At 33.3% G+C, this 22,440-nt stretch overlaps 1 protein-coding gene across 1 annotated transcript in view; it reads right to left on the bottom strand.

Annotated features, from left to right (window-relative positions):
• Positions 1–22,440, bottom strand: part of LOC111691526 — a gene marked incomplete at its 3' end in the record, with an annotated part of 336,616 nt that overhangs the window by 243,240 nt on the left and 70,936 nt on the right. The window contains exon 2 of the mRNA XM_023454534.1: positions 16,989–17,137. Coding sequence (XP_023310302.1) covers positions 16,989–17,137 — 149 coding nt within the window. The remainder of the gene's footprint in view (positions 1–16,988; positions 17,138–22,440) is intronic.

The following is a 22,440-nucleotide window of genomic DNA, read 5'->3' as shown; positions in this document are numbered from 1 at the left end:
TCTTATTATATTTTAAACAATTTGAGTTAGTTCTTCGTTATGCTTTGTCCAGTGCATGTCTATTTTTTTTGTTTAATTTTACAGGTTTACTGATTATTATAACTGATTAATTTATTTCTAATATCTGGAGTTTTTGCCTTTAGAACCTCACCATCGATATGTCGGAATTGACAGCGTACACATCCAACGTACATAATATTCATTTGCGAGAGATCGACTAAAATGGCCACTATCTTTTGTTTGCTGTTTTCACGCCGTTTTTATATTTCATCTATGTGATATAATGAAAAATGTATTTACATATAATTAATTGCACTTTATAATTATTACAGTGCATCCCTAATCGATTTTAAACGAATTTGTGTATTATTTTAGATAATCCCAACGGCATTAAAAACCAATTTTAAATTACCATTAAACCCAGATTAATTTTAATGCATATTTTAGTCGAGGGATTTATATTTTAAAATCCATTCTACTTTTACGGAGATATTTAGCTATCACGAAAAATATGAATATCTAAATATACTAATTATTTTAGAATATCAATTTTATTTATTTTAAAGTTATAAGATTTCCATAAACTAGTTCAAAATAAGTGCAAAAAGTAAGTGTTTATTGCACGCGACGTGAAATTATAGTAGCAAGATATGTTCCTCGTTTGATGACCGAAGAACAGAAAGAAAACCGTGTGGATGTTTGTCGACAACTTCTTCAACAATCCAATGTCGATGAAACATTAATTAAAAGGATCATAACGGGAGACGAAAGCTCATCCCAATGGATTGGCAAAGGATCTCTACGACCCAAGAAAGCACATCAGTCTCGATCCATTGTCAAAGTGATGCTCAATGTTTTCTTAGATTTAAATGGAATTTTTGCCTCAAGGTGAAACATTAAACCGTGTATACTATCAAGCTGTTTTACATCGGTTACGTGAACAAATCCGCAAAAAGAGATCAGAGTTGTGATGTGACAACTTATGATTCTTGTACCATGACAATGCGCCCGCACATTCAGCTTTGTCAATTCGTCAGTTTTGTGTTAAAATCAGATTATTGTCCTCACTCACCCCTCCTTACTCGCCAGACCTGGCTCCTTGCGATTTTTTCTTATTTTTGAAATTAAAATCAGACTATTGATGACATCAAAGCAAATTCGTCACATACTTTAAAAGCCATCCAAATTAAACTATCCAGGACTGCTTCGCGAAATAGAAACACCGCTAAGAAAAGTATGTGAATAGGGTAGGGGTGTGTTTTGAAGGAGACAAAGACCAATAATAAATAAATAATAAAATTAATAATACAGTTTAAGAAAAGAAAGTTCGGTTATTTCCTGAACAGATCTCGTATGATTGGTTGTTTAACGGATTAAACTTCCAACAGAAAGAATCTGCATAAAACTAAATTTGTTTTGCAAAAGAATGAATCATATTTGAAATGGAATATATATATTGAATTTAACTTGCAGATGTATGAATTTAATGAAAATTAAGAAGATGCGAAAAGATGTGAGGACAACAAATAGGCACGGCAGGAGTAAATAATCAAATATTCTATTTCATTTAAAACCTAATTTTATCTTAAATTGTTAATCAATGAATGCTGATTTATAGTTACTTTCTTTTTGGTAGTCGGTTATTATTTATACATACACATAGAACACCGTTTAATATTAGACTATAAATGGAAATAATTGGTTTGTCACTAGAGAAACTTTGAAAACTACTAGAAATACCAAAAAATTCAACTCATGTCTGAGAATAAGGAGCTTGTCGCCAAAAGCACCCAGACAGAAATCTAAATTTTCAGCCAAGTTTCGAATACAACCACCGAAACTGTCCACGAAGACGCAAATTTCTGTACATCCAACTAGAGCAGACAAAATCGAGATACCAATATTACTGGCAGACAAACCACTGAGGCCCAAAAAAAGCTATTCAGTTTCGATTTTTTTGCCATAGATAAATATAAAATTTCAGCAAGATCCCATGGCAACTCTAAACGACGCCAAAGATTACCTAAATCCAAAGAGGCCGAATGTCAGAAACCGTTACCTAAGATCCACTTCAGTACTTGGCGGAGTCATTCCGAAAGGGGTTCAAACATCGACTCTCATTTTCCCTGGAATCCGAGGATAAGTAACCAAGGCAACATAGGAGCGTAGTCTACAATGAGCCTGGTCTGTTTTTGGAAGATTACGCAGTAATCCAATTCTTCAGGATCGAGCCTATATTAGCGAGAGCTAATGAGAGAAGGACCATTAGAGAGGGCGATAATAACAAACAGTACCTAAGCCGACTAAGCTGCACTTGTGTGAGATCCCTATTATTTTTTTATGCATTGTAATTTTCTCCAAAATATTTTCCTGTAGGAATTAATTTCAATATCGTAAAACTATGCTATACTTTTCAAATTTTACGCTGTAAAAAAATGTATGTCATCTTTCTTAGTATTTAATTTATAGAGAATAGAGCTAAATCTATTTACCCTTGGAACCCATTTCAAATAGAATAGAAGAATAGAATGCAGTAGTTTCTTTAATAAATATATTATTGCAGTACATATTCTTTAAGTTTAATAATACTGTGATTTTTCATCCTAGATTTTTCTAATTTATGTCTCAAGTTTTGATTTAATTTTAGAAAAAGGTGTAACACATGCAATACAATCAGGCAAGTTATTGTACATTAAGATAAGTAAGACACTTTTAACCACACGAAGTTTTTTTTGCCAATTTTTTCAGTAAATTGTTACAATTTTACATTGATAAAGGATACATTGCTAAAAAGTAGAACATCCGTATATTCTTTACTCTGTCCGAGTAAATAAATAATTTGAAATTATTTGAAATCATTTGAAGGGTAAAGCGTTTTTATGTTATACATATTTAATAGTTTTAAGGCTTTCACGATCCGTGTTGATATTTATGTACGATGGTTTTTTTATAGCTATTCAGGTATTATGCCGTAGCACATGTATCTGGTTACCGTCAACTACAGACGTACATTGTATTTCCATAGTCTTAGCTAGGAACTTTTGACCTGCTCTTGTTGTTCTAGCTCGAGCTAGACTCTGTGGAAGCGGATTAGAACCCCTGGGCCCTCCCTGATATTGATTTTGGTTCTTATTATTGGTTCCAAGGTCGCTAGAGACAGAACCACTCCTCAAACAATCTTAGACGTTCCGCAGTGGCCTCTGTATCTGGTCTCATGCAATCTTTCCAAACGTTTCGCTGTCCGTCACTGCAGGCATCTTCAGTGGTGACAAACCTTCTTCCTCACTTCATCCACTATACTACGTAGATCTTAAGGCGGGCGCAACGACATCGACTCTACTAGATCGTCGACGAGTTTGCAAGTGGCCTTAGACCCGGCGAAGCTTTTTCAGACTCACTACTGAAGATGCTGACAATGATGAACGGCGAAGAGCTTGAAAGCATTAGATGCGACTACGTCCTTTCTCAAAATAATAGGCAGTGATTTCATCTTTAATCCGGCTCAGCATTTTTAGCAGTTAACACAAAGAGAATTACGAACCGTTTGTAAATTCATCGTATAAAATTATATGTGCCGCATTCTCCCACAGCAGTCGATACGACACAGTTTTAGGAATTCTTCTGCTGCAGCACTTTCATTGGTGTTTGATGCGAGACGTCACTTTCGATTCGTTTGGCGTGTACCAGATATTCTTCTACTGTAGCAAATTCTAGACTTTTATTGGTGTTTGGTGTGTGACGTCAATTGGGTTGCGTCTATTCGGTTCCGGGTAATTCTGTCGGCACAGGCAAATAGTCGTACGCGCGGGAGAAGTCCGACGATATATTTTCAATGCTTAAACCCGAATTACTGAATATCACGGTCAATATATTAAGTATGTAGTGGATGGAATGGCTGCAGCTCATGGGATTACAGTACTTCACTTGCCACCCTACCGCTGTGAACTAAGTCCCATTGAGTTAATCTGGACCCAGATAAAAAATGGAGTAGCACGAAAGAATACTACATATAAATTGCAGGATGTAAAATTACTCTTGCATGAAGAGATTAATCTGATAAAGTAAATGCATTATACATTTCCGCAAAGAGGAATAACACATGTGGGATCTTGACACGATAGTTGATGTGTTGGTTGATCCACTGATAATACCACTTGGAGATGACAGCAACTCTAGTGATGAAGACGACAGTTCTTGCGATGACAGTGATAATAATAGAGCTAGTGACCAGTAATGTATATGTGCATAGTGTAGTGTATAACATAACGTATAATAAGTGTGGTGTATTGTACAATAAGTGTTAATGTGTTACCATTATAGTGAAGTAGCAGGCAGTAGTGTATTATACTATGTAATGTATTATAAGTGATAAAGTGTGCGGCGTGCGCATCAGGTAGGTGTAAGTGGGTGGTAATGGGCCATCGCCGTCCGAAAGGACGGCACTCAACAATTGTGGAGAGGATGGCAGGGGAGTATATAAGCTTTTTTAGTAAATATTCACCGTGAACTTGTTTTTTATAATTTTCTGTTCTTTGACCCCTTCTCAGTAGTACGCCTATGGAATCTTGTTCCCTGCACCCCTTACTAGTCTAAGTGCTGGATATGAATCACTGCCCATTATTATGAAACACGGGTATAGTTACAGGGACTACAGGGAAACGTCTCAGAGAGCCACAATCGGTCTGGGGAGCGGTTCCGCTTGTAACGGACAACAAATTAACAACAACAAAAAAAACTAATGAGTTGCTGAGTTTGAAAAAAATTCTATTCAAGAAAGTGATTATAACTAGAAAACATTTATACAAGCTAAGGCTTGTAGACTGTCTGGTCTGCCGAGGATGTGACTCGGTCCTTCTTGCATATCCTGAGCAAGTGCTCAGGATTTGCACGGAGTAGAACGATGGTTCTGGGAAAATCCTTTCTGGAACCCAAGAAGCTGAGGAAAGTGTTGGCAAGGAAGCTATTGACCTTTGTAAAAAGGACAAAACTACTCGCTAAATAAGTTTGAACAGTGGGACAATAGGCCTGATAAGGCTGCAGTGCTATGGGACTTGATTAGAAAGTACTAGTAAAAGAAAAAGAAGAACAATAAGAACGGAAATGAACGTTCTTAACGGACTATAATTTTTAAGAGTTTTTTCTGCAAATTTTATAAATGTCTTACTATTGCAACCAGTACTCCCGCCTATCTAATATAACATATCTTAAATTCGATTCGACAAGTGAATTGTACAAAATATTATTTCGAGTTCTCTCATACTTGTAAATTTGTATAGAAGTTTCCTAACTTTGTTTCATACATAATTCATAATGTTTATCCCATTTCAGTTTACAGTCAATTAATATCCCTAAACATCTCATGTCATTTTAGCTTATATTTTCGTGTTATGGATAGGGCAGCAGTTTTTTGCATATAAACTGGATATTTTGTTTTTGAATTCAAGATTTAAATTAAAAAATTTACTGTCAAACTAATTTCTTATATTTTCCATGACCTATATTAAAGAAAAATAATAATAAATAAATAAATATATCAAATGGGTTTATTTTTCTTAAACAGCTACTTACAAATTAACTATGATTATATCCCAAATCCTTTACAAAAAACAACAAATATTCTTCATATACAAAAACGTAGTAGTAGTGATTTAATCAATCCTGCATCATCAAACACCCGATACAACTTGTCGACGACAACAATTTGTCTCAAGAAAATATATGTGATTTGTCTATGTGTAAACGGATTTAAACTTTGTGTCAACAAAAGTTACATAATAACCTAATTAGAGGGGTTGTTTAAAAAAAGTACGGAATTAACGGCATAGCCTTAAGAAACGACAGAATTGTACCCGCTCTTCTTAATTGCTTAATTAATTCAGCAACTGCAATTAGACTTGATATTCAATTCACGCATTTTGAAGGACTTGGAAATACCCCCCTTGTGCTCAAACAAAGATTTTACATTCACCGTACCAAATGTACCAAACAGAATGTAGGCGCATTCCCTGGAATCTTTGATTTTATCAAAGTGATAAATTGATTTTATAATTGCAGAATTAAAACCGATTTTCTGTTCTAGAAGCGTGTGCACTGACTGCTGATATAGCGAAATGTCGTGTCGTTTTAATTTTCACAAAGTTGATATAGTAGTAACGTGCAACGACTCTGCCGGCACCGCTTTGTGCCCTTCTAAAAGTTTCAACAACATTAAATCAGCTTTCAATTTAATGGCGTGCCCTAACATCTCTTTATCATTAATAGCCCTGCCGAATGCGTTAAATTGCTTTACTCAAAAAAATATATGGTGAAGTATTAATAAAAAAATAATAATTTGAGGTTTTGTAACTTCCTTATTATTGAATTTATGAAAAAGTGTTACAGGAACTTATACCTTTATTTTTATGAGTGGAATCACGTACTAATTTTTTTACTTATACATTCCGGTAATCCTAAATCTTCGCTATATATCATGAAATTGATTTAAAATTAGTGTTTACAAAGTTTCACAAAAAAAGTATAGCAAATAAAAATTTATCTTGCTTTGCAGGCTGTCGTGGCAGTTGATAGTCCCTGAAGAATTTTTGGACTGGTTGCTACGTCATCAATTTAGGCTTCTCGACGTTTCAAAACTTATATCGCTCTATTCTTCAGAAGCCCTGAAACTGATCTGGTCAGCTTCAGAATTTCTTCTTGAAAACGCCAAAAAGCCTAAACCGACGATGTGGCAACCAGCCAGGAAATTTTCCAGCAAGTAAAAGTGTACTAAGTCTTATGTAAAACCTTAAATTAATTTTAGCCTTAAATGACAATTAACAACGATTACTAGATTTTCATAAAAGTTTAGAAAAGTAGGTTCTTAGTCTATTTCACATGAAAATAGTATCAGAACCTAAAATATTTGTGTGTACAAAATCATTTAATGAATATCGGTATTTCCAAATTAATGTTTTTTTAGAAGGATCCTCGATTCGCTTTCTTTTATTATTAAAAAGTCTGTTTATGTCTTAAGTGATTCTTGAGATATATCGACCCAAAGAAAAGAAAACTAAATTTATAAAAAAAACATCTAAAATATAAAATAATAGTCTGTCGAGTTTTTAAGAATTGATAATACATATATCATGGGACATCCTAAGGCAAGGTCATTTCGTAAATAACACAAGTATTGGAAGTGTGGAATATTAAAATGAAATTAAAATTGTTGGCAATAACCTTAGTAGTTAGAAATGTAGAGAAAGAAATATTAAGGTATGTAATGTAGGAACAAGCCTCAATCTTGTGTCAGTGAACAATTCGTTTTTAATAAATCCAAACACGTAAAATGGCGGTGACTGACACTAAAATGTTCGTGTTGAGTTGAAATAATTAAAGTCTGGTTCCCAAATGTCTCTGCTTATTCAGAGAAGCAATTCCTGTTTTAATAATAACTGGGAATACTGGGATGTTTCAATTCCGCTGTGAAATGAAATAATCTTTACCGTGCATTGTAGGTACCTACTTAAGGAAATTATAAATTCTTAATCACTTACTAGGTTAGATAATAATTTATGTTACTACCAAAATAATTTAAAACCAAACATCAAAATTTTTAAAAGATTTAAAAAATCCATAACGTTTTTTTATTAATTAGTGTGCTACGTTTGCCCACTCATGGACCTGGTAGCATACTAAAAAAACTAAAAGGGGCGAGACTGCTAGTTATATATAGCCTTTTTATTTGTGATTGATCGGTTGCAAAGTTAGCAGAGAGTCCTGCAGCTCAGTGAGATAGGGCTTGGAGGTGCAGTCTCTATCTCTGCTGGTGCATCAAGGCTACGGTAACTAAACGAAAATTATAAAATTACGAAAGAGTATAGTAACTTTAAGATTTATCGTAATGAAAAGGAAAAAAATTCAATTAACTATGACTAATAACTGCTTTGATTGGTATGATCATAATAAGAATAGGCAATTGGGGGTGGCACTAGACCCACAACGGTTACAGAATCGTACCAGTACGTCCCCGTTTGTGTTACGAACCAATGGTATATATTTTAGTACAATTAATATGAGGAATAAGAAGGCCCCCCGTAGTATATACTATGAGGTTTACAGGCGTATAAGCGTTAAATATAATGTAATATTAAATGGCAATAAATTATTTGAGGGCTTCTTTCAATAAAATGGTAAACCATTTAAAGGCGTGGCTTTGCCGGGTAAATCTTGGAACGACTAACGGGTAACGTAAAATGATATAAATTATAAATATGACCTTATCGTCCAGTGGTATAAGAATTCTGGGTGATAAGTAGTCCTCCACGGAGTGACCACGTGCTAATTTTGGGGTTGCGGCTGGTGTTTCGTTTCCTCGATCTCCGAGGTTCTAACTGGGTGTTATCAAATTATTGGGGCTGCTAGCTCCACGATGTATTATGTAAGTCGGTCCCAGAATGGACGACCATAGACAATTACAAAGAAAAAGGCCTAGAAATGAACGGAGTTATTGCGGGCAATAAAGGCAGTACGGGTGAATAGATTCACCTTCTCAAATTTGTATAAACGGCTCTCATTAAAACCAAAATGTGACAGTTCGCTTTACCTGAGATATTATACGGCCTTTCTTATTAAGTCCTGTTGCACTTCACACCAAAAATCCAGACACTAATCTGCGTTCTAGCTACAACGACAATAACCAGTGGTCGCAGTGCAACGGATTATTTAATTAATTAACTGGGGTAGATCCGCAATTTTGCGTTTTGACTGCTTTCTTTCAAGCGTAAATACCAAGTCCGTCTTTAATTTTATTTCAAGCCGCAAAAACTTATCGTCTTTTTACCCATACTCGGCGGTGATGGAATTATAAAACCGTTCATTTCTAGCAGGAGCGAAATTATTGATATAATAATATTTATTGATCTTTTTCTTTCTTGTTATCAATGAAGTAATGTTAAGTATAAATAATTATAATTGAAATAGTTATGTAGGTATTTTGTTGAACCGAATAAATTCGGCATTTTACAGGGTGACAAAATAAACCCGTAACAAGTGTTAATTGCATAAGTACTATTAGGTACATGGCTAATCGTAAATGGAAGAGAAAATTTTCAAAATTTGACTTCTTTTAAATGTTACGAAAAAATATATAAAAAGTGAAATATATGTTATTAGTATTTTATCAGTTTTCAAAAATGTTTACATTTTATACCCCTGTAACCTTTCGGATATGAAAGCTTTATATAGAATACCCTCCGCAGGATTGACACCAACATTTAATTTATTCAGCTATTTCCAGAACATCTTGTATAATATATATTTTGTCGAATCGTTTGAATAAAATATACATACGAGATTATACATCATGAAGAATCGAGTCAATATGGTAAAAAAAAAAATGTAAAATCCTTATAGTTTCCGAGAAAAAAATTATTGAAGTTGTAGTATTTTCAACCATTACATCGCTGGGCGTCATTGGCATTGAGCGCAATGCTCTCTTTCCACATGGCCCCAGGCGATTCCTAATTCTGAAATCCGATTTTTGTATGAACGTTTGTGCGATAGTGTTTATATTAGTTTTTCAAGTGTCAAAAATGGCTTACGTGTATAGCAACTCGGAGTTGATGGATATCAATTTATGGTGAAGCAAGACAACATTTGTGTTTTGGTGAAGAAGGACAACATTTGTGTTCGTAGAAACTGGGTAAGACGGGCTCAAATGTGTTCACATGTAGGTGGACAAAATTTTGAACAGTTGTTGTAACATCAGGTAAGTGTGGAATTATTTTATTAATTAATAGTAACAATAGCGGCAAAAGTTGAATTTGCTGACATAAAGTCAAGGATGAGGATCCTAAAAAAAATAACATCTATGTCATATTCTTATTCTAATAATAAATATATTACATACAGATAAACAGATACATTTTTTAAATAATTTGTAATCCTCCTTTACACATTATTCTAATGCTATGCCACGCTACACCATCCAATATTTTTATACGTCAGACGTAGCATGTGCACACTTTTTTATTTTGACATCTGAAAGTCAGAAATTGCGGCATTTTTTTTATGTCGAATGGGATGTACAACGAGTTTATCAGTTGCCATAAGCACTTTCTTCTAACAAGGCTCGGCAACTTTGTCATTATTACATTAGGTTATTGATTCTTTGTTACTTATATTTTCGTAGCACCTTTATTTTGGCATTTTCTAGAAATTCCAAACGGCGTTGTAGTTGGCTTAACTTCAGTCACAAGAAACATATTACACACCACAAAAATTGTTACTTAACTAAATCATCAGTCAAACCGTCAAACATCATTCGAGATATTCACGTAGATTTTTTTAAAAAACTTTCGTATCTAGAAAACAAAGCTGTTTAGGACATAGGTCTATATAGGGTGATTCATTAATAATGGGACAGAGCTTAAGGGCATGTTGCTGACCTCAAAATAGAGCGATTAAGCCGAATATGCCTTATCCGAATGTTGCTCCTTTTCGATCTACAGGGTGTTAATGTTGAAAAAATATTTTCGATTTTTTTAAATATCTTGAGTATCTTTGAACGTATTGTCTTGAAAGTTTGTACACCTATGTTTTCTGAGGTGATAATTACGGAAATGGTATTCTTATTTAAAGGCGTACGTTCAAACAAATATTTTTGTAAAGAAACAGTAAATCGTTCTTATTTCGAAAACAGTTAAGTTTATCGATTTTTAACAGGTATATCTTTTTTATTTAGAATTGAACGTAATTTAATAATTTCTTATTGGAAATTCAGATTTTTGAAGGACAAAAGAGTTTGACAAATGTTTACTCCGACGGAACACTACAACTAGCGCATCCTAGATGTGATTGCAAAATAGTTACCATTTCCGTAATTAACACCTCAGAAAACACAGGTGTACAAACATTCAAAACAATCCGTTCAAAGATGCTCAAGATATTTAAAAAAAAAACGAAAATATTTTTTCAACTTTAACACCCTGTAGATCGAAAAGGAGCAACATTCGGATAAGGCATATTTGGCTTAATCGCTCTATTTTGAGGTCAGCAACATGCCCTTAAGCTCTGTCCATTATTAATTAATCACCCTGTATAGGCGTTTTTATTTTGATAAATCGAATATGCTCCCGAAGTAGCATGTGACTTAGATACAAAAGCAATAAAAAGATCTGTCAAGGACATTGAATTTTGGTGGTTAAAAAATTATTCCGCTTATGTTCAAATTCATCATTTAACAACATTTCATAAATTTTTAATGTCATTTTATGAGTGTAGGAGGACTTTTGTAGGCACATTCTTTTGACGCGACTCCACGCCACGTAGTCCTACATCCCCAAAGATCAGGCTAGTGGGAATTCATAAAACGTCATAACACATCGCATAGCATGGCGTGAGACGACATCAGAACTGTATGTATACAATGTATGATTATACCCTTGTTATACGTCTTTGTGTAGGTAGTACGTGCAAAAAGCATTGAAGTTTCATATATTTCCGTCACAGTGCTATTCATTTATGCATTGTCTTATTTGTTTTCCTATTTTTTGTTGTTGTTTTCTATCACTTCTTGTCTTTGCAGTTTCAGCCTCATACGAGGAGTTCCTGTTGTATTATAAAATGGGACGCCTTTTTACACATTCAGTCAAAAATTCCATGTTCATTTCACTGAAATGTTTAATGAAAAAAAAAAAAATTGCCCACAATGCTATCTACATTATACGGCATACACTGATCATGATACGCCCATTTTAAAAAGCCCTAAAACTATGTAAATAAAATAGTAAAGAAAATATTTTTTCAGAAAAGATTCCAGAATTATAATGATAATATGAAAAACATATCATTATGTAGGTACTTTAAGTTCTATGGGGTGAAAATTTTGAAGTATATAATTTAATAATCATAAACTTGTGCTAGGAAAATGACCCTTCAACCGAACATTTATCTTTAAATAGACTTTAAAAACACCCATATTAACAAACTATAACTTTCTCAAATTTGCAAATCATATACCTACTACAATTTTGTAAGACGTACATGTGCCCAAAAATAATTAAATATTGAGTTTACACTTCTCACAATGTACCTCCGTAAATATTTGTAATTTTGAAAAATAACTGTCACTAATCTCGTATACATCACGAGTACCCGCGGTTAAAACATATTTACACATTTAAGATTCACCCTGAATATTTCTTTTGTATTAATTCATCTGACATTTTAGGTAATGTGAAATACTATTGGATGTAGGATGTAGGTATTTCTAACGTTAACGCCCCACGTTGGGCGCCATGTCATGGAATACGATTGATTAGTTCAGTAGACTGTATGTACCTATGGCAACTTAAAGGCGGTGTACCATTGTGGGTCTTCACCATACATAACACGTACCTGGATGGATTGGTTTAAGATCAAGTGAGAGCATTGAATTCGGTATATTTTTTAGTAGACAAATATAATTCAATATTATTTCGAAAAATTTGTAAGATTTATTTGGTAATTACGTAAAATTATATAAATTAACAATAAATAAGCTAACTATTGGCGTATATAAACACAAAGAAAATTTCGATTGTACAACATGTATTGGCCAGGTTCCGAACGCTGGTTATTGAACCGCACGGTTCCTGGGCTGACGTTTGTACACGGGTGATGTAAGGTCGTTTTAGAGTTTGAGTTGAAGATTCCATAGTTTTCGCCATTTTTTCAGCCATTTCGCCATTTGTTGACAGCGCCGATGAAATGCACGACAGCATTGCCTGATGCCTCTAAGGCGTGTTGGTAGCAATCAGAGCTTCCTCGTTATTTGGGGTGGAAATTTTCAATATCTGCTGGCGCCTTTCTGCGTAGTCAGAAGGGTGTAGTGCTATGTCGTATACACGGCAACATCATATAGTACGTCCAGAACGGCTTGGTGGTATTTACGACGTTTGCAGGGGAAAAATCCGGAAATTCTCGAAACATCGGTGAAAAAGTGGTTCCCCGTCCTGCGTCCTCGGATCTGCGTAGTAGCTCATCTGCGATGATTTGTCCTATGATTACCTATTATTTCCACTCTTGTTTATATTTTGCGAATATTATTACATTGTATATAAAAATCACTTTTATTTCCTGGATCGAGTTGAAACGGTGTCCACGGAGTAGTCTTTTCAGTTTAAGGAATAGCCAGAAGTCACTGGGTAATAAATCAGACTAATACAATGGTCGCGGAACGATATGAGTTAAATTGGCGAAATGGTCTCGAATTATCAATACTGTGTGCCGGCATTATCATGATGCAAATACCATCCATAATTCCGGCCTTTTGCAGTGAATAGCATCACGCAAACGACGCAGAACACCATTTTCAGGAACTGCGTCAAGATTGTAGAAACACGCTCTGACCCGTCGATTTTAGATTAAAGGGGGACATTCTTTGCTGGTATTTTTGACTCCGCCACTTTCACCCCCAAGCAAGGGTAAGCATCACCCCAAAATACTTAAATGGCATTGGGGGTTGAGTAATATTTCTTTTGAAAACTCTTACAATTCTCTTTACAACAGACTAAATTTTATAATTCCGCCCAATACTTATTAAGAATTTTGATTTTAAAGTNTTACAATACTCTTTGAATGGAGGCGCTATGCTATTTTTATATGAATTCCAAAAAAAGAAAATTCCTCAAGAATAACAATTGTTTCCAAACTACCGTTAGCCTGTATGTACAACCAAATAAAATTTAAATTTATATTGAATTTTTCATGAGATTGAGTTTGTTTTCAATAATAGAAGTAACCAATTAGTGGTATAGCTGTAACTCCGTTAATAATCAGTTTTTGAAAAAATTTCATAGAAAGAGGTAGGATTTATTTTCGGTCTAGAATTATCCCCTGAATTTTTTTGCTCATCATTTCCGGACACCCTGTATAGTTACTGTAAGGGAACAGCACTGAACCATGTTTCAAATATGACTTCACAAGTTCCTTAGGAATCTGATAAAACTTCTGGTTTTTTAATTTAATTTTAACGAAATGAATCGGTCCTAAAGTTTGTCCCTGTTATACCTTACATTTGTAAAAACGAAAGATTCTCACAATGATCCTGTAATAAAAAGGAGATATGTGCAGTAAGTAGACATAATTACTTAGGTTCGGTTATACACAGAAGGTACGAAAGTAAACGGAATATAATGGAAAGCATAATAAATATAAAGCTCTAAGGCCGCGTTCATATTGCAAACGATTTGCTGTTAGCAGAAGGCGCTCGCTTGGCAAGTAGCGATGAATGTTGATGTGTGTTTCTGTATATCCGTGCCTTAAAAGACCGCGTTCATACAAGGGATTTCGTACCAGAATAGAGGGAAGAGGTAGCTGCTTGGTTGGGGAGTAGCGACAAACATTGCAGTTAGATACCACATAAATCGTTTTATTTTCTCGCCAAGTAAGTACCTCCCTTTACCAGCACCCGTTTGTGCACTAGGATCTAAAACAATTTCAAGAAATGAATGAAAAATGCGAATAAATTGCTACGAACCTTCAAGCATAATAGTGCAGTTCAAGTTGATTGTTATGTCATGTGAAACTTTGGTTTTTATAAAGATTTAATGAAACAAATAAATAAATAATTCAATGTATTTAAAACTGAATTTCTTTGAATGAAGACTTTACATATCACATCAAACTAACAGTACTATTATATTGTAAGTTGTTCGTAGTGCACACATTGAATATATTGAATTATTTGGTCCGACATCTAAGGTTACAATAAGGATAATATATTCGCAACGAGAATATGCAATATGCAAGACGTGCCAAGAAACGTATAAAGACTTAACAGTATTCTATCAAAATGTTGATGTAATATAAAAGTTAATTTCAAACTCTGTCGATATTACAAATATAATTATTATTAATTATTATGCACTAAATATTTAATTTATGGAAAGAATTTACATTGACAAGAGGTAATTTTATAGAGATTTAATAAAATATAGATAAAAATGTTGAAAATTTAGAAAATCATTTATAAGCAAAAAATAAAGAAGCCTAATAAAAGTTCATATTACGTGTACTTCACAACAATCAAATAAAGTGTTTACTCTTTCATAGAAATATAAGTTATCCTTAAAAATATATGTGTGTCAATCGGCATTTTGTTCAACATTATCCACCACAATTAAAAATAGAAAAGATAATGTACAGTTACTCCTATTTATAAAGGCTTACGGTGATGGCCCATTAGAATATTTCAGAGACTACTTCGATTTGATATTTGCAAATTTGGGCCCTGGGATTTCCGAGGATACTCTCTTTAAATAAAATAATGCCATTATTGCAGCATTTCCAGTTATACCAGAAGTCGCCATCTACTTGCAAAATGGAACACCCTATATATTTTTGCATATTTGGATTTTACTCGTAATTTCAGAGGACTTTTATTAAGGTTCCCTATATCTATCTCTAATGACCTTCGAGATATTTCAATTCTTTCAAAAAAAGTTGCTTTTCGATAGCCTAATCAAAAATGTCTATTTTTTATATCGTGCAAGTATTGATATTTGAAAGAGAGTAGGGAGATCCCTATCCTTTGTAAGGATTATTTTAAAAACTCTTTAATTTTACATAGGATAGTGAAAATTTATTGTCGAATTTGCTTAACTCTGAACCGCCAAAGCTTAGTTTTTCTAAATGGAACATCCTGTATATTTAATCAAAAACTGTTGTTGAATTTTCCATAGCCACTTCCTTATACCCATCTCTCTTAGTTTTTCTTTTATTGACGTTTTTTGTGATAAGTAATTAAAATCATACAATTTCTTGCAAAGAATTGATAGTTGAATTGAGAAATACAAGACCTTTCAAATGAGCTACGCATGACCCACATTTGTATTTAAAAAAACATCGATGACGCCATCACTGTCACACAGATAACGTCATATGTAAAATAAATATCTCGCAGAACGCGCTTTTAAAAATAAAAATTTACCTATTTCAGAATGTATTCCTCTCATTTTCACCAGACTATATAATTGGTAAATAATAGAATAATAATGCTTATAAGTTATTTTTACAATTTTAAAAAGAATCTAAAATTTTCACAATTTTAGGTCCACGCTAGTATATACGGGGTGTCCCAGATCACTCGTCCACCCCTTCTAAAATCCAAAGCGCATGGTTATGTGAAAAATGGTTCAGATGAAACTTACTGGTCTCCAAGGAGCTTATATTGTCGTGTCCTCGTCTGTGACCTTGAAGGTCATTTTCAAAGTCAACTTAGTTTTTTTAAATGGAAACCCTTATTTTCAACCCCGGATTCGGAAAGAGCGGTAAATTCTACGTTCAGATAATGTATCATGTGTGGGATCCATTTTGACCCCATAAGGACACGTGAAGGTCAATTTTTTTACTGAATCTTTCCACCCAAATGACCCCGCAAAGTTAAGGTTTAGCGAAAAATGTGTCAGATAAACGTTGCAAAATTATGAAGTGACATGTTTCGATAAACTTGACATGTGACATTAAAACAAATTTTTGAAGAAGACTTTTACAGAAATGGTGTACGCCAATGAAGAAGCACTCGGCATGTTACAAGTTTATTTTGAAGCAGGCTCATTTGCCGCTGCTGAAAGACTGTGGCGACGTTATCCCGACAGATTTCCTCATTAACGGAAGGTTGTTTCGATTCCATTGTCAAGAAGAATAAGAACTGTGGGTCTTCTGCAACCTCATCACAATAAAAAAAATTGACCTTCACGTGACCTTGGGGGTCAAATGGACCTTGCGCATGATACACCATATGAACGTAGAATTTTCCGCTCATTCCGAATCAGGGGTTTAAAATAATGGTTTCCATTAAAAAAACTTAGTTGACCGTGAAATGACTTTGAAATTTACCTGCAGGGTTACAAACAAGGTCACGACAATATGTGTCCTTTAGAAGGGATGGACGGGTGGTCTAGAACACACCGTATATATAAATAAATCAATCGAATAGAGTTTCAGAAAGCTTATTTTGTTCCTTCACTCACCTTAGGACAATTCCAGGAAAATAGAGATACGTTGTAAAACTTGCAGATGAAGTGAACAGGAGAGCACAATTCAGGTCTAAATGAACCTAAAACTGTTCCAGAAGTTTTTGAAATTAAATGGAGCAGTTTCTGATGATCGGTGCAAACATCTGAAAATAAAAGAGAAATGTGTAGGTAATAGTTTACTACTGTCAATTATCATCTTTTTTATATTTATTTCTCAGAGAGAAGTGAATTGGTCCACCCGAATTTTTTGACAAGCCTTGTAACTTAATCGATATAAGTCAGATTATGTCCATTTCAAAGAGCGTCTCGTAATTTTCGGAAAAACAGAACATATGAGATATAACATAAAAAACTAATATTAGGTCGACAGTCTATTAAGGGGCTTTTTGGTTATATCTGAAGCTTTGGTTTGTTAGAGCTGTGCGTCGCAGACGACACGCGGTTAGCATAAAGCTATGGTTTATTAGAGCTGTAGGCGACGCAAATCAGACAGTCAGTTGTGCGCGTCGGACTTGCGTTGGAATCTAGAACACAAGAAGATGCGTAGCTGGTTTGTTAGAGTCTGCTTAAGCTATGGTTTGTTAGAACTGTAGGCGACGCAAAGCAGTCAGTCAGTTGTGCGCGTCGGACTTATGCTAAAATCTAGAACTCAAGAAGATGCGTAGCTGATTTGTTAGATTCTGCTCAGGTGGACTCACGGTAGGCAGAAAATTTTATGCGTCGTCAGTTCAGTCGAAATCAAATGTGATTTGATTTCAACGCAGTCGTTCAGTTGAGCTTACAGCATACAGTGCTAAAAAGCGTTTATTTTTAACGAATTTTAAAATGGCAACCAAGTTTTCACCAGAGGAAGACGAGAAATTAATCTCGTACGAGAACATCCCCCATTGTATACCGTCCCTTCCAAACGTCTGTTAGAAAACATTCAATATTCATTTATTTTGACGACGACAACTAATTAAATTTAAAAGATTTTGTTCATGTTCTTTTTCAATAAGTATTGTCACCNTACAAAGTATTGGGCGGAATTATAAAATTTAAAGTCTGTTGTAAAGAGAATTGTAAGAGCTTTCAAAAGAAATATTACTCAACCCCCAATGCCATTTAAATATTTTGGGGTGATACTTTAATCTAAAATCGACGGGTCTGAGTGTTTTCCTACTATCTTGACGCAGTTCCTGAAAATGGCTCTGTTTCGTTTTCATTTGGCCACCCTGTATATTCAATTGCTGTAAAGCTACTCGTGTTTTTGGAAACATACGATAGTGAGTTTATCGATTTTCACTAGGTCTGATTTTGTTGAGCAAAGAATTTGCATTAAATTTTGTTTGCACATTTTTTGGGCACAGAAAACCTAACTTCAAAAAAACTGATGTCATAAAATGTCACCGGGAGAGATAGTAGCTAGTAACTTCTATCATATCTATCAAACTTTAAGGCAATAAATTCTGTTTTAGAAATATTTTCCAAAAAGGCTAAAACTTGATTTTAGAAAATCATCTTTGACAAATGACGACATGTCTATGTTCTCGAAGAAACATCGTTTTATTTTTTGGTGATCTATCACCCCCTATTTTTTTACAGTAATTTCTAAATCATTCTGTATTTAAATGTACAAATTTAGTAATTTTGTAGTAATTTTAATTCATACAGTAACTACTTATGCTTGCAATTTTTCAAGGAAATAAAAGTTATTACAAAATATCATCCTAATGGGAATAACACCTACATTTGAATAATATCCGACATCCATACAAAATATAAATAAAGCTAAAATATACTCACTACTAGAGATAATTGCAATGGATTTCCACTTCATTTCCTCTACGATTCGCGAGAATCCCCTAGTTATTGCCAGAATTGAAGGACTTGGGGCCTCACGATGACTATCGATCTCCTCGGAAATCTAAATGCAATAAAATACAAACGGTTTAAATGAGGCAGTCTAAAATTTATGGTTAAAGGGGGATTTAAGCAAATCTTGAGAAATGGCAAGTATTTAATTTTGATATTATCATGGCTAGGAGTAAGTAAGACGTTAAAAGCTCATAGTGGTTACACCGTCTGCAAATTTAAATAGGACCGCGCTTATAACAACATCGTTTGAAATACTAAATATGTTTACTTGTAGGAGTCTGAAAATTAAAAATTTTATCTTCAATATATTTGTTTTAAACGTAAGTACATAAAACTCTATGTTATTATATTTATCACAAAAACTATGATATTGTAATACGACTACAATAAAATACAACATTTTATAAAAAAAAAAATAAAAGCTGTCCTGAATTGGATGTAATTTTTGACACTATATCGCTTATCGCTAATATACAGTTAGATGTAGATAGCAACATAATTAAAATGTTACATTTTGCATTTGTTCATTCAAATTAGAGTACGTTTCTCTTTTTGGAATCGCTATTACAATATCCAGTGTTGTTCACATAAAATACTACCCAACTTATCTTTTTTACTTCAGTATTTAGAAAAAAATCGTATGGGTCAAAGTTGTAAGAAATTTTCTTGAAAAACGACTGAATGTTGCATTTTGCAAATACAAGCCAAACTTGTAGACCTTGTACATTTTTACATATTTGGAAAGATTGTTTCCTCAACATTATTTGATATAAGGTCTGACAGGTCTACCTCTAATAATAATAAGAGGTGTATGGCTAAAAAAGTTTAGTTTATTGTTAGCGAACTCATTTAGCCATATCTTCCTTATTATTAGAAGATCTATCAAACTTATATCAGTGTAATACTGAGAAAGCTTTCTCTCCAGGTATGTAAAAATATACAGTGTGCTCTAATTAAAGAAAAAACAGGTTTATTAAATAAATCCGAAATACATCATTCAATTGTTGTTTATATAGTTTAAAAATCACAAGAAAATTTCCTACAACTTTGGCTCATGCAATTTTTTTAAATACGTAGGCAAGCAAGCAATAAAAATGATAGATTATGGGAATAACCCTATACGTAGTAGTAGCATAGATTCTATTGAAAGTAAATTCCTAAAATCCCTGACTTTTAGCTATATAATGTTAACAAAGACCTTCTAAGAAGGTTTTAGTTCATTCGAAGATAAGAGATAAATTTTTCCCTCATTTCTTCACAAATTATGTCATGGTGTTTTATTTTTGTTTGTGTATAATCATTTTTATCTATTGTTTTGTTAATCTGTACATTTAATATTTTCTCTATTTTCGCGTCTTTTAAATGTGTTTTTTTGGTGGGGTAAAATAAAATAAATAGAAAATTTTAACTGCCTTTAAGGGTACTTTAAAACATTTTCTCTCAAAAAAACATTTTTCGGAAATGGTTAATGTTGATTTGGAAGAATTTTTTATGATCTTCAATATTAATCTGTTTAATTTATTAAAGAACCGCAAATAATTTAAGCCCTTTTCTCATAGGTACAATAGCTAATTTCCAAACATCTTGTATATTTCTCTTTACAACTATTATTGAGCATATGAATAATTGAGCGGCATCATAGAAAATTATATTAAAATATTATTTTGACAAATTTTAATACAACTATGGACGTATGAATTTTTACAACTTTGTTACAAACCTGCTGTTCATTTCAGTTTCATTTTTTGCGCAATATGCATCCAAAAACTAATTTAATCAATACGAATTTCACCAATAGCAACATATCTGAACATTTCTGAACTTTCTACCAAAATAAAAATTGTTAAAGATGATCAAATGTTTAGAAATGACAATATTTTGCTGAAACCATCGAAGAACATTGATTAGAAATGGATTTTTGCAATGTGTACTTATATTTTGAAAAACAACTACATGATAGATTTACAGAATTATTTACATAACATTTTCCTTTACTTCTCTGTGTTGCTTCCATATTTAGAAAAAAATTGTATTGGCCATTGTAGGTTTGCTTAATATATTGCATATTGAACATATTTATTAAACCTGTTTTCTTTAAATAGAACAGACCGTGAGTTTTTTTTGCAAATTTATATAGAAGGTTTTCTCCGTATTATAATGATAATGATGCAAGGTTTGATACATCTACCTCCAAGGTTCCTTGCAAGGAAAATGTGACCAAAAAAATATGTTAACAAACAAATAACAAGAACAATAAATTCATATCCATATCTGTTATTATTAGAGATAGACCTGACAAACCTATAAATGTATAATGTTAAGGAAGCACCCTATTCAAACATGCAAAAATATACAGGATCTTGTCAAAAAATGTATTTGATTAGCTTATATCCACAAAATACAATATTTAATGTTTTTCTAGATATAATTTTGAAATCACATCAAAATTACTTACTTACAACTTTGGCCCATAATGTTTGTTGTAAAAAAGATAAGGAGGGTAGAATGTTATATAAATTGTTATACCAAAAATAACAACATACTGAACATTTGTTTTAGTTTATAAGAGTGAACTGACTGTACAATAAAGATTACGTATAACCAAAGGATAAATATAACCAACACCGTCCGTGAAAAGATATCTCCTAAGTATTTTTTATAAAAAGGGGAAAAACGTTCCATAAGTCTTAAACTAAGCCTTTCCACTTTCCTTCTCACCTCTGATCTCCAAGACGTTATCGCATTTCCCGCGCGCTAACAGTAAAAATATCGTATTATACAGGGTGGTCCCGAGGTAATGGGCTAAAATTCATGGGTAAATTCTCGAAGCAAAAATATTGCGATTTAGCCGGACTTACCTTAGTCCAAAAGTTGATAGATAAAAAGATACAGGGTGTTAAATATAAAATATTATTTTAGTTTATTTTCATTTATTTCTTAATAAATGCAAATATCCCCACAAAATTTTGGGGTTTGGGGTTCTTTGGGTAGAGGAATTGAAATTTGTTCACATTTTGGTTATAGCTCATAGAGGGCGCTAGCTGCCGTAGAATGAATGTGTTGAAAACGATATAACTTTTTATCAAATTCTTATTTCCCAATTTTTTTACACAAAAAAGATTTACTTTATGAAAGTAGCTGTCTCGCACCGTTTCCGAGATATTTGGTTTTGAAACTTCCAATGCTAATAGTTGAAATAATTAAAATAATTTAGAAATGTTAAAAATAAGGGTTTATTTAGAATTAAAAATTGTAATAAACAGTAAAATGGTAAACATTAGTAAGAAATATGTTTTTTTGACAATAATTGCTCAAAATGTCCACTTCTATCTTCAATACATTCATCAACGCATTTATTTAACAGATTGTCTTATTTTAAAGTATAAATCCTTAACGCAAAATGACTTTGCACCATTTAAAACCTGCTGCCAAAGTTCTTCCAAGGGGTTTATAGTTTCTCCATAAACAACTGATTCCATGTACCCCAAAACCGAAAGTCTCGGCATTCGAGCTCACATTTATGTACATGCAATTTAAATTGTCAGCCAAGATGTAACTTTAATTAGGTACGAATAATACTTAATAGAAT

Source organism: Anoplophora glabripennis, unplaced genomic scaffold, assembly GCF_000390285.2.
Source record: "Anoplophora glabripennis isolate ALB-LARVAE unplaced genomic scaffold, Agla_2.0 scaffold301, whole genome shotgun sequence".
In the NCBI taxonomy this organism is placed as follows: domain Eukaryota; kingdom Metazoa; phylum Arthropoda; class Insecta; order Coleoptera; family Cerambycidae; genus Anoplophora; species Anoplophora glabripennis.
The sequence above is the reverse complement of the archived record's forward strand: the minus strand, read 5'-3'. Positions and strand labels throughout refer to the sequence as shown.